Genomic DNA, 13,667 nt, shown 5'->3' with positions numbered 1-13,667 from the left:
GGGGGGGCAGAAATAAAGAGAGAAGCTGCACCAGCTGTTGCTCTCCCTGGAGACTACTGGACATCGCTGCGGTAAAGTCAGCAGACACTCAGATCTCCGTGGTCAACTCAGCAGACACTTACATGTTAGTGCACCTATATGCTGACATTCACGGTAAACGCATTTAAACGGCACAGATCGGGAGCGAGCGAAGGACTTTGAAAGTTAGCAGAAAGATTAACGTGAAACAACATCCAGTTTCTATTGTTGCCCAGCACTAATATTTAATATATATTTACCCTCACCGGAAAGAAAAAATGAGTCTTATGGTGATGATGATGATCTTCCTCCTCAGGATGAGAAGTTGCACAAACTGATGAAGGAGTTTGGGTCAAACAACTGGTCCTCAGTTTCTCTGCATTTTAAAGTGAGTAGTTTTATTTTACCTCCGTAACTCTGGTCACAGGACAAGACAATGCTCAGTGTTCAGAAGGCGTCCTAACTGTCTCTGTTGTGTCTCAGGGTCAGAGGACAGAGGTGCAGTGTCAGCGGAGGTGGCAGCACATTAAAAATCCAGAGCTGGTTAAAGGTCCCTGGACTAAGGAGGAGGATGAGAGGGTGAACACTCACTCTTTAACCGGTCCACAGTACTATACTACTATACTATAGTACTACTATACTTTACCTACTGTATCAAACTGCATCTTACGTAGTAGTCAGCAAGTCAAACTTTTTGACTCAGGACTAGTGAATGTGACTCAGGACTTGTTAAACGTGACTCTGGACACATTGGAAATGACACAGGACTTATTTGACGTGTCTGAGTACATGTAGGATGTGACTCAGGATGTGTGAACTTGACTCTGGACTTGTTGGACGTGACTTGGGACATGTAGGATGCGACTCTGGACTTGTTAGATGTTACTCACGACTTAACATGACCCAGGAATTGTTTGACATGATTTGAGACTTGTTTGGTGCTACTCAGAGCTCATTTGATGTGACCCGGGACTTGTTTGAAATGATTCAGGACTTGTTGGATGCAATTCTGGACTTGTTACACAGTACTCAGTTGGATGCAACTCGCGACTTGTGAACATGACTCTTGACTTGTTGGACGTGACTTGAGACTTGTTGGACGCTGGTCGGGACTCATTAGGTGTGACTCGGGATTTGTTGGACGTGACTCAGATTTGTTGGACATGGCTGGGGACTTATGAACAAGACTCTGGACTTGTAGGACTTGACTTAGACTTGTTAGACGAGAAGCTGGACTTCTTAGACTTGAATCAGGACTTGTTGGACATGACTCAGGAGTTGTGAACAAGACTCCGGACTTGTAGGACTTGACCCAGATTTATTTGACATGGCTGGGGACTTGTGAACAAGACGCTGGACTTGAAGGACTTGACTCAGATTTATTTGACATGGCTGGGGACTTGTGAACAAGACGCTGGACTTGTAGGACTTGACTCAGATTTATTTGACATGGCTGGGGACTTGTGAACAAGACTGTAATTGTTGGATGTGATTGACCAGAACTCCTCTATAAACTAATAATCCTTGTGATGTCACTTCCTGTCCAGGTCCTCAAGCTGGTTCAGACGTTCGGCGTGAAGCGCTGGTCGCTCATCGCCAAACAGCTGCTTACTCGTAACGGGAAGCAATGCCGCGAGCGCTGGCATAACCACCTGAACCCGACGGTGAAGAAGAGCGGCTGGACTCTGGAGGAAGACCTCACCATCTGTCAGGTGCACCAGCTGCTGGGGAACCGCTGGGCCGACATCTCCAAGATGCTGCCGGGCAGGTTAGTAGATGTTTAACATCATTATTATCTTTAATATGATGATCCAGACCATATCAGACCAGAACCAGAGATGTACCCAACATCTCAGATCGAATATTGACATTTAAAGTGTAACTAAAAGTAACATTAATCTTCACAGGACAGACAACTCCATCAAAAACCACTGGAACTCCACCCTGAAGAGGAAGGTGGAGAAGGAGGCATACCTGCAGGTCCTGCACATCCAAAACTCCCCCAGACCAGCACCCGGGATCTTAGACCCCCCTAGCACAGCCAACATCCCCCCCAAGGTCAATGTACACACATGATGTTCATGATGATGATGGTGGTGGCGGTGGTGATGATGGTGGTGATGATGTTGATGATGATGTTCATGCAGTTGATGATGATGTTCATGATGATGATGGTGGTGGTGTTGGTGGTCTCTCCTCCAGCAGGGGGACAGTCTGTCCAGTGTGAAGGACGAGTCCAGCTGCTCCTCCAGCGATCAGACCAACCCTGCTCACCTGTGCTACGTCTGTGTCCCCGCCTCCTCCTCAGGTTACGGCTCCTCACTGAGCATGTGCGAGCTGACAGCGTCTGTGGAGCTGATGGAGGCGGTACGTCTCAGCTGAGGCTCTAATTCACCTCAGATATGTTTCTGACTGGAGAGAACCTGTGTGTGTTGACTCTACATGTACATACTCCTGATCTCACCTCGCAGAACACCTGGAGCTGTGGCCCAAAGGAAGTGACCTCGTCTCTCTCCACCTGTCTGGACAGAGAGGAGGCCGACCCATCAGTCATGGACCTGAGCGGGAGTTATGTAAGACAACGTTTCAAAGTCTTCTGTTAGCTAACACCATAAATCCACCGGCAGATTCATTTCCTCATTCATCACATGTTCACATAGCTTCACTGTCTTCAATGAGCTGGAAACAGTGACTGTGTTGTTGTCTGCAGGTTGCAGGCCTGAAGGAGCAGCTGGTGACCCGTGAGGACGGAGCCTCCTTCATCAGCAGCACCTTCTCCCCCTCTGAGGTGAGGACACCTGGAGACACTGCTGCCGTTTGTCCTGCTGAAATGTCTGTCTGACGTCTGTGTGTGTTCAGCTCTTCAGTCTGTGTGGTGTGGAGGATCTGAAGTTACAGAGCCCGGCTCTCAGCTCCACCCCCGTCTGCTCCCTGAAACACTCCACCCAGAGGGACCACCGCTGTCTGCACTGCAGCCGGTACGTCAGGCTCCTTATGATTATGTTTATTCATCATATTACACTGTAGTCAGTGAGCTCATCTATCTTTACTGTGTTCAGGACTTCCTCAGAGACCAGGGACAGTGTGCGAGTGCTGTGGACGCCGGCCCCTCAAACACCGACCCCACTGAAGATCAGCAACAAGAGCCGGGACGAGGTGAGAGGAGCCGGGTGGTAAAACAAGCTCGCCTCCTTTTAGAGCTGTGGGTTGAGTCTCCTTTGTGGTTCAGGGGTCAGTTTGTTGGAGCGGCAGGATGAATGTGACGTGGGAGGAGCCAAGTGTGAATCCTGAGAGTCCTCAGTCCAGCAGCAGCTCTGAGGTCTGAAACACGCTCCTGTTAGATCCCAACACACACACATGGTGTGTAGGTTGTAGATGTGTGTGTGTTGGGATCTAACAGGAGCGTGTTTGAGTTATCAGCAAATATGAATACTAAATGATTGACATCAATAGAATCATTGATGTCAGTAAGATTATTAACAATTATTAATATTAACGGGGCTCCACCCTGAGAACATGGACCAATAACCAACTACAGTAAGCCTCTAAGTCTCTATGAGCCTACTATCTAAAGTCAAGATCCTCACCGCAGCCGTGGAACAGAGAAACTGTTTCTCTATCACACAGAAACCTGACTGGAGAACTCAGATTGGGCCGTGGTTCTGGTCTTTGAACTGATGAAGTAACAGAACCAACTTCACTCACAGTGATGATCTAACAGTATCAAATACAACAGTCATTTATAAACAGCGCTAGCGGAACTCAGCGGTCTGTAAACAAACACAATAACACGTTATAACAATACAGTCAACTTAAACTAAACAAACACACTATGACCTACCTCTGCCCAGACACAAGCCTCTTACTGTGAGACCACTTCTTATTGGTCGATGTGGTTCTTCCAGTCTCTTGATTAAACTCGGAATCCGGAGCTTCAAGCTGCGCGGTGATAAACTCTCCGACGTTAAAATGTGACGTTAACGGGGAGAGAACGAGTCATAGAAGTTATCCGTTCTCTTCTTCAGGATCCAAAAACAAACAGACGGTCTATTGTTCGTCCAGTCAAGTTAAGACTATTTCTAGGTTTTCTTGAAAGCAACATTGTTTGTGCCTCCTTCCATCACCTCGAGTCGGACGGGACGGCACAGAGCTGGAGGTAACGCAGAGTTCTATAGATTCTGAATCCCTGTGGAGCCTGTGGCCCTCGTCCAATGAGACCTCAGAGTTGAGTTTGGATGTAAAGTCACACGTAGGTGAGACTTTACACTTGTGACCATGACTCGATGTTCTTGTTGAGGACTTGGTCCAGATCCTCCGTGTTCTTGTCTGAGTCTCCTTCCACATCTTGATGTCTCTGGTTATTTGTCCTTTGAGGTGGTCCTACCTTTGAGCTTCAGGTTGATTCCATGTTTGTGGTTCTTTAAGGAGGTGGAACCCTCCACCATTCTTCTTCTCTCATGTTCTCATATGTCGACACGCCTCAGTGCACTGAGCTCCTGCCACGTGATTGGCTGATTGGATATTTGAGTTAACGAGTTGAACGGGTGTTCTGATCAAAGACCTGAGCTCCCTCATAACATCTCACCTGTTCAACGTGGTCTGACATATTTACCTTCTACATTCAAACACACAGTGAACACCTGAGTCGGGGATCTGTGAGGGGTCCGGACTCATCCACACATGTTGGACTTCTGTCCTCCAGGTCCAGGGAGAGAGTCTGCTGAGCTCCATCCTGCAGGTCCAGGGAGAGTCCAGATCTGTTTTACTGGACCAGGAGGAGCCCAGCTCTGGTCTACAGGTCCAGGGAGAGCCCAGCTCTGGTCTACAGGTCCAGAGAGAGTCCAGCTCTGGTCTACTGGTCCAGAGAGAGTCCAGCTCTGTCCCGGGCTGTGAGGACTTTGGCTGCTTCCCGTTGGATGGACAGAAGGAGGTGTTGTGGTGTCAGCAGCCGGTTGGTTACCTGCACTCACCAGAATGTCCCGCATACAGAATGAACCCCTTTGAGGTGAGGACTGACCCTCTAACACCCTAAGACCTGAACCACAAGGATTTGATGTGCTTTGAGTCATTAATAACATTTTATTTAAATTAAAATATGACCTCTCACGGTCTCTATTGTGACTCCCACATGTAAATACTCACCAAAGTAGATTCATCCGCCTCTGAAAATAGTCCCCGACAGAGTCTCTCTACAGAGAATAACTGAGGAAACTAAAGATCTACGTCTTCAGTAGGAACCAATGAGACGCAGACAGGAAGTGAGACGGTGTTAAGAGACGGACCGACGTGTTGAACGGATGATGTGAACCTGGTTGTTGTTGTTGTTGACAGCTGAACAGTGAGTTACAGCTGCTGATGTTTGGGAAGACAGACGATCAGCTGAGTCTGACGGAGCAGGCCCGCCTCTACGTGGAGCCATGACATCGTCACCTTCACCTTCATCAGCTGAGACTCTTTATGATCATCTCATTATAAAGGAAGTACCGAGTCCACCGGTGAATCATGAGTCAGCACTTCTCTCCTGACGTTCACTGCACATCTTTTATTGATTTATTAAGCAGTCGACACTCATTCATTTTATTTGTGTACTTTAATCAGTATTTTATACAAAAAAATGACATTTATTGTAGTTCTACTGAAGATATCAGAAGTTTTTAGTATATTTTTAAATGAACTGTCGTTTTAAACTTCTGTGTACATGTATTTATGTATGCTTGTATTTACTTATTGAATCTGTCTGCTAGATGGTGGATGACACTTTATATTTATTAAAACTAAATGTTGCACTTTACATCAAAACTAAACGTCTGAATTGTTTTATTTTAAACAAATATAATAAAGTTCAGTGAACTTATGGAACTGAATGTTGATTGTAATTATTTTATTTGAATGAAACGTTTTCCACAGTTATTGAGTGAATCCTTTGTTCTGTTTCACACAAAGTAAACGATGTTTAATAAACTTATGATCAATAAAAACCTTTGAATGAACTCTTGTGTGTTTTTATTTTGTGGTCTGAAGATATTAAAAACACAAAACATTGTTAAAAACAAACATTGTCTCTTATTTCCTGAGAGCTGTGACTCGTGGATCAGTTTTTCATCCTAGTCCGGCTGGAAGGCAGTGTTGATGGAGCCGGTCTCCAGAGGAGTGGGGGGGAGGTGGGGGCAGCTCTTCCTCCTGGACTTGGACAGGATGCGGTGCAGGAGGCTGGGGGAACCGTGAGGAGGAGGAGCCACCGGGGAGCCGTGAGGAGGAGGAGCCACAGAGGACCCGTGAGGAGGAGGAGCCACAGAGGACCAATCAAGTCCAAGAGGCCGACGGACCCTGTTCTTCCTCAGCAGCCTCGGAGTACTGAGACCACTACGGGTAACAAATGATATATTTATTTAGTATATTTATTTATTATATTTATTTATTATATTATATTAATTATATTTATTAATTATATTTTATTTTATTAAGTATCTCGGGGTCTTGTTCACGAGTGAGGGTAAGATGGAGCGGGAGATCGACAGGCGGATCGGTGCGGCTGCAGCAGTAAAGCAGGCGCTGCACCGGACCGTCTTGGTGAAGAGGGAGCTGAGCCGGAAGGCAAAGCTCTCAATTTACCACTCGGTCTACGTTCCTACCCTCACCTATGGTCAAGAACTCTGAGTCTTGACCGAAAGGACAAGGTCGCGGCTACAAGCGGCCGAAATGAGCTTCCTCCATAGGGTGGCCAGGCTCAGCCTTAGAGATAGGGTAAGGAGCTCGGTCATCAGGAGGGAGCTTGGAGTCGAGCCGTTACTCCTTCGCGTTGAAAGGAGTCAGCTGAGGTGGTTCGGGCATCTAATTAGGATGCCTCCTGGACGCCTCCCACTGGAGGTTTTCCAGGCACGTCCAACTGGGAAGAGACCCCGGGGAAGACCCAGACCACGCTGGAGGGATTACATCTCCCAGCTGGCCTGGGAACGCCTCGGGATCCCCCAGAATGAGCTGGAACATGTTGCCGGTGAGAGGGAGGTCTGGGTCGGCCTGCTTGACCTGCTGCCACCGCGACCCGACCCCGGATAAGAGGAGGAAAATGGATGGATGGATGGATGGATGGATGATTTATTTTATTTACAAATTGTATTTATTTTATTTATTAATGACAGTAATTATATTTATTAATTATATTTATTAATTATATTTATTAATTATATTAATCATATTTATTAATTATATTAATCATATTTATTATATGTATTAATTATATTTATTAATTATATTAATCATATTTATTATATGTATTAATTATATTAATCATATTTATTATATGTATTAATTATATTAATCATATTTATTATATGTATTAATTATATTTATTAATTATATTTATTATTTATATCATCAAAGACCTCATGTGTTGTTGCCGTAGTTACCTCGTACAGCCACAGGGGGCATCTTCTGTCGTCATGGCAACCAGTACCGACCCCCTCCTCACCAGCATGGGGGGGGCTCCGGATGAATCTCCGCCCTGCAGGACAGAGACAGTGTCCAGACATACTCCAGAGACCTGATACCAGACAGACTCCAGAGACCTGATACCAGAGACCTGATACCAGACAGACTCCAGAGACCTGATACCAGAGACCTGATACCAGACAGACTCCAGAGACCTGATACCAGAGACCTGATACCAGACAGACTCCAGATACCTGATACCAGAGACCTGATACCAGACAGAGACCCGATACCAGAGTCAGGACCACCAGAGACCTGATACCAGAGACCTGATACCAGACAGACTCCAGAGACCTGATTCCAGAGACCTGATACCAGACAGAGACCCGATACCAGAGTCAGGACCACCAGAGACCTGATACCAGATACCAGACACCAGACAGAGACCAGAGACCTGATACCAGACAGACTCCAGAGACCTGATACCAGAGACCTGACACCAGACAGACACCAGAGACCTGATACGAGACAAAGACCAGAGACCTGATAACAGACAGAGACCAGATACCTGATACCAGACAGAGACCAGAGACCTGACACCAGACCTAATACCAGAGACCTGATACCAGACAGACTCCAGAAACCTGATACCAGACAGACACCAGAGACCTGATACCAGACAAAGACCAGAGACCTGATACCAGAGACCTGTTACCAGACAGACACCAGAGATCTGATACCAGACAAAGAACAGAGACCTGATACCAGAGACCTGAGACCAGAGACCTGATAACAGACAGACTCCAGAGACCTGATACCAGACAAACTCCAGAGACCTGATACCAGACAGACTCCAGAGACCTGATACCAGACAGACACCAGAGACCTGACACCAGACAGATTAAGTATAGGCTATAATCAAAGACTTCCTCCCACCTCCTTGATGTGTTTAGTTACTAGTTATTTTCTTGTAAATAAATGGATGAATTTACTCGCTTGTCTGTTTATTGTTGTGTTTGAGTGAAAACTGTCAAGAACTACAATCAGAGCTCCACATTGATAGTTTAACAGACTATATGCATCTTTGTCCTGTTGTTAAGAAAGGTGATTAAAAGTAAATGAAATGATATTCAATATAATTCAGCTCAGCCCTCCATCACAACAGGGACCAGGTAGAGCTCAGTGTTGTGACCTGGTCTGGACTGGGATCCTTAATCTGCTTTAAATATCTGCTCAGCTCAGCAGGCTGTAAATACTCAGAGGTCAGAGATCACACTGATGTAACACTGATTAACACAAACACACTGTTTACAGATCATTGGTCAGCGAGTGATCTGATCATTCTGATCTGACCAATCACTGATGGACATCCTGTCCACAGTTCTCTGGGATCAGATGGATCTTAAAAACTAGATGTTCATAATGCAATAAACCACCCAGTGTTTCAAAAGGAAGTCAGTGTCAAGACCTCCGAACTTGAGTGATGTGATCCACTTCCTGGTCATAGTGAGATTAAAAACCGACATAGAACGACCCCAAAGAGACTCAAAAAGACCACAAAGAGACTACAAAATACCACAAAGAGACTCAAAACAACCCCAAAGACTAAAAAGACCACAAAGAGACTCAAAAAGACCACAAAGAGACTACAAAAGACCACAAATAGACTACAAAAGACCACAAATAGACTCAAAACAACCCCAAAGACTACAAAGACCACAAAGAGACTCAAAAAGACCCCAAAGAGACTCAAAAAGACCACAAATAGACTACAAAATACCACAAAGAGACTCAAAACAACCCCAAGGACTCAAAAAGACCACAAAGAGACTACAAAAGACCACAGTTAGACTCAAAGACCACAAAGAGACTACAAAACGACCACAGTTAGACTCAAAACAACCACAAAGAGACTCAAAACAACCCACAAAGAGACTAAAAACAACCACAAAGAGACTCAAAACAACCCCAGAGACTCAAAACAACCCCAAAGAGGCTAAAAACAACCACAAAGACTCAAAACAACCACAGAGACTCAAAACGACCACAAAGAGACTCAAAACCCCAAAGAGACTTGAAACAACAAAAACAAGACTACAAACTGCCAGTAGAGGTTAAAACCCCACAGACACAAATTGACTTCATAAAGACTCAAGCTTCATGATTTAGTTGAATATGTCCCATGCATGCGGAGATGATGGGTCAGTTGAGGGTAATTTAAGGGATTGTTTCTCTCTGAGGAGACGCACTCATTTACAACAGAAACACAAAGCTTTGACCTCTCTTCACCTTCTCTTCCTCCACATGTCTGGTCCTGGTCCCGGACCTGCACACTGACAGACAGGAGGAACGACGTGAACACCAATCACTTCATCAATACTTCGTGGTGACAGACGATCGATACGTTACCTCGAGGAGAGAAGACGGTGGTGTAAACCTCGAGGTGTTGGTCGCTCTGCCTGTAGATCTGCTGCATGCTGCTCTCACACAGGTGAGCTCAGGTGTGTGTGACTGAGCTCTGTGATGCCTTCAGGGTCACTCTGTGTTCAGCTCATTCTCTGATCTCAGGGTTAAACCAGTTAAACACAGTCATATGAGGATTATATAACAACTGTTCCTGGATCAGATTAGACTGGATTAACACGACGAGAGGCTCTTTTAAGGCACGCATGCACGCACAGTGTGTTTTCTCTGATTGGTTGAACCTCTTATCATTATTAAAACTAATTGATTGATAATATTCATTTGTTTTCATAATTTACACCATAAAAAAAACCTTAAAGCACCAAAATAATGTATCAAAAACACCTGAAGTGTTTTGAATTTGTGGACCAGGTCCTGGTCCAGTGAGGACCCTACAGGATGCAGTACAAACACTGGAGCTCTGATTGTGGATGAGAACAAACAGAAGACGGCACCGACGTGTGAATATGAGCTTTATTTCACATTTATATGTAAATGTGTAATGAGTGAGTCGTCGGTGATGAAGTGCCGTCTAGTGGCCGTCAGAGGAACTGCCACTGTGTTCATCAGTCAGTAGAGCTTCATGGAGGCCTCAAACAGGCGGCTCAGGTCGTCCTCAGTGTGTCCTCGAGGGGACAGTTTGGTCACTCGCTCCTGAAACCAGATCAATAACACGAACACCGTCAACACGTGTGAATCAATCGTTACACATTCAAAGTGTGGATGATCCTTCAGAACATATCTAAACAAACTGATCCATTCATTATTTATTCAGGCACAAATGACATCATCATCAGGGGATGAAGGGAGTGCGTATGTCTGATTATTGTGATGATCAGTGAAGTGACATGTTGAAAGATCGTAGAAAAGTATGAAAGCATAATTATTACCCCCTAAGAATAGAGGACAAGAAGACCCTTCTACTGTCTTACCCCTCAGAGACGAGGAATAGAAGACGCTCTGCTATCAGAGGACAGAGCCTGAACACAGCAGCACAAACAGAGAGATGTTCTAGGATAGAAGCTGTTCTTTATTCCTTTAGCAAATCAGTGAAAGCTGATCAAGAGGAGAACTCTTACAGTACGAGTGTTAGTTCCAGTAGCACAGACACTGTTTCATTGAACTTAAATAGTTTTATGCGATTTTTGTGTGAAAACCTTTAATAAAACACAGCCTTACAACGTGTAAGTGTCTGAAGCCAAACAAAGTACTCTGGTCCTTTAGAACAGTGTACCCCTCTTCCCCTCTGTTAGCGGAGATAAGATGTGATGACTGAAACATGCAGAGGAGCTTAAGTGAGTTCTCTGGGTGAAGACTTGGCAGTGTTAGTCATAAATGGTGAGAATGTTCACAATAGGCAATAGTAAAGTATAGACGATGTACATAACTATTACATACAGGGTGTTAGGGTTACATCCTACTGAGAGCGCCTATAGGGCATTAGCCCTAAAAGACTTCCAGAAAGACAATAATTCCGAAATCCTAACGATTTAGCTACGGGGTGAGATAAAGGCCGAAGGTATTGTTCCGACACCTCCGAGAGGAACGTATGTCCTCACAGGAGGGACAGCCGACGGAGTAACCGCCGTGTTAGGTGTGAAAGACTTCCCCGCTGAGACACGGGGCAGGAGCCGCTCACGCCACAGACCTGAGGGATGGTTCCTTTGACCAGTGCAGGTATGTCGTCTGTACTGTATCCCACAGCTCCCAGTCCATCCTCCACCTGCAGCTCAAACAGGAAATGACGCAGCGTGTCAGCCAGAACAGCGCCCGCGTCCTCTCTCTTCAACTGTCGGATGTCTGCACCTGAACCACAACATACATCGATTTATTACATCACATCTAGATTTACTGAACAGGTGAACAGGTCTACAGGTGAACAGGTCTACAGGTGAAGAGGTACCGAGGATCTCTGCAGCCTCCAGGTGGCGCTCTGGACACATCGGGGCTGTGAAGTTGAAGACGGCCGGAGACGTGAGGACGACTGAGAGACCGTGAGGCTGAGGACGGACGGACACACACACACACACACACACACACACACACACACACACACACACACACACACACACACACACACAAACTGATGTTTAAAACTGAAACTTAGGACCAACCTGTTTAATTATAGACCGTCAAAGTTAATAAACTAAACTTAAATAATAAAATGCTGAGAGCTCTGGTTTCTGAACTAAAAGTCACTTTTTATTTCTGATTCTGTTTGAGAAATGAAATCATAACAGCTGAATATTTTGTCACATTTTGGTTGATGTCTTGAAACCAAAACAACAGGTCAGCTGTTTAAGTGTCATATTAATGTATATATTTATATACATACACTGTATATCCAGTGTAGTTCCATGACTCACCACCAGAGGGTGATCCACGCTGTAACCCTTCGCTGAATGAGTCTTCACGTTACCGGCGATCGGATACGACATCCCATGACTGAAGAGAGAAAACGTTTCATCTTAACGGTTAATCAATAGAAAGATCAATGGTTTAGATTGACACATTATACCTTAATATACCGACACATCAACAGTGTTATGAATGATTATCTAAACAAATTAAAGACTTTTTACCACTTAAAAATGTTTAAAATAACATGCACATTTTGGAGCTCATTCCACATTTTGGGGTTTATAATGAACTTAAATATTATATTATATCTGAATAACATCAAAGGTTTCTCACCACAGGTGAACTCCTGCATTTCCAAAGCCGATGCCGGCGAACACAGAGGCCAGGTGCATGCTGGACCGAGCCTCCAGATCCTCGGGGTCCCGCACCGCTCTGTAAACAACCAACCAACCAACCACAGACCTGCAAACTCATGAGAGGTGAAAAAAGTGACAAGCCCGAAACCCTATCGGAGGGGGGGGGGGGTGCTCCGAGAATTTTATTTTAAATATGAGGTTTAAAATGTAGCATTCTGGAGTACTCTGAGAATAAAATTAAGTGATAAGACTTTTACTTTAAGCGAAAAACTAATTTATTATTCAGTTATTAATCATTATTTCAGCTCTATTATTATTATTAACCTTTATTTAGACAAAATCCATTGAGACCGAGGTCTCATTTTCAAAAGTTTTGGTCAAATAAAAACAAAGACAGCAAGAGTAGCAAGAACCATCGCCTGTACAAATAAAGTGATTCGTTTCCATTGAACCCTTTTACTATATGGCTTCATATTAACTTCCACTGTTACTGTAAAGCTGTTAGAATTGTGGCCTATCTTCTATTTACAATTATATGCATTCAATCCAGTTCAATTATTTAAATGAAAATGATAATCTACTCTGGCTAAAGTAGTTTATCAAGAGTAAAATAATAGCTGTGATCTATACACACCTCTGCATTGAGAGCAACTGCATGTGGGACTGTTGGTCCACTGGCTGTGGTCATCACAGTGAACAGTGTGATGAGAGGACATGTGAGCCCTTGTTGCTGTAGTTCATCTCATTGGAGCAGAGGCTGCATTTAGCATAGCCTGCCTTATCAATGTATTTAAAACACTGTGACAGCAGGAAGCTGTACTCACGTCTGTTTAGACCTCCACCTTTATCCAGGCCCACCTCCACCTTTATCCAGACCCAGCTCCACCTTTATCCAGGCCCAGCTCCACCTTTATCCAGGCCCAGCTCCACTCACATCTCAGCCCTGCGTCAAGCTGCGCTACAACCAGCCTCCTCTCCCTGGAGCTCTTTGACCTCATCATCTCATCAGTATCTGGGCCTCATCATCATCTCATCAGTATC

General features: G+C 44.8%; 2 protein-coding genes across 3 annotated transcripts in view; one reads left to right on the top strand and one right to left on the bottom strand.

Annotated features, from left to right (window-relative positions):
- Positions 1 to 334: 334 nt before the first annotated feature.
- LOC116400359 (transcription factor MYB3R-2-like) lies at positions 335 to 5,439 on the top strand (the record flags this gene model as incomplete). Its single annotated transcript, XM_031878151.1, has 11 exons — positions 335 to 406; positions 502 to 597; positions 1,566 to 1,786; positions 1,926 to 2,082; positions 2,221 to 2,385; positions 2,490 to 2,591; positions 2,729 to 2,806; positions 2,878 to 2,996; positions 3,078 to 3,174; positions 4,721 to 5,023; positions 5,350 to 5,439. Coding segments are annotated over 11 exons (1,500 nt in total), but the record flags the coding sequence as incomplete, so codon positions are not given.
- A 4,927-nt stretch (positions 5,440 to 10,366) lies between these two features.
- The window catches only part of adhfe1 (alcohol dehydrogenase iron containing 1), a 10,458-nt gene continuing 7,157 nt past the window's right edge, over positions 10,367 to 13,667 (bottom strand). The window contains exons 10-14 of one of the 2 annotated variants that reach the window (XM_031878130.1): positions 12,604 to 12,732; positions 12,276 to 12,354; positions 11,813 to 11,909; positions 11,558 to 11,715; positions 10,367 to 10,563 (exon numbers count right to left, since the gene is read on the bottom strand). In XM_031878130.1, coding sequence (XP_031733990.1) covers positions 10,480 to 10,563; positions 11,558 to 11,715; positions 11,813 to 11,909; positions 12,276 to 12,354; positions 12,604 to 12,732 — 547 coding nt within the window. In that variant the 3' untranslated portion in view covers positions 10,367 to 10,479. The remainder of the gene's footprint in view (positions 10,564 to 11,557; positions 11,716 to 11,812; positions 11,910 to 12,275; positions 12,355 to 12,603; positions 12,733 to 13,667) is intronic. The other variant, XM_031878131.1, reaches the window with a different exon arrangement.

Source organism: Anarrhichthys ocellatus, unplaced genomic scaffold (genome assembly GCF_004355925.1).
Source record: "Anarrhichthys ocellatus isolate YVR2014 unplaced genomic scaffold, GSC_Weel_1.0 scaffold164, whole genome shotgun sequence".
Lineage (NCBI taxonomy): Eukaryota > Metazoa > Chordata > Actinopteri > Perciformes > Anarhichadidae > Anarrhichthys > Anarrhichthys ocellatus.
This window is presented reverse-complemented; position numbering and strand designations above follow the sequence as displayed.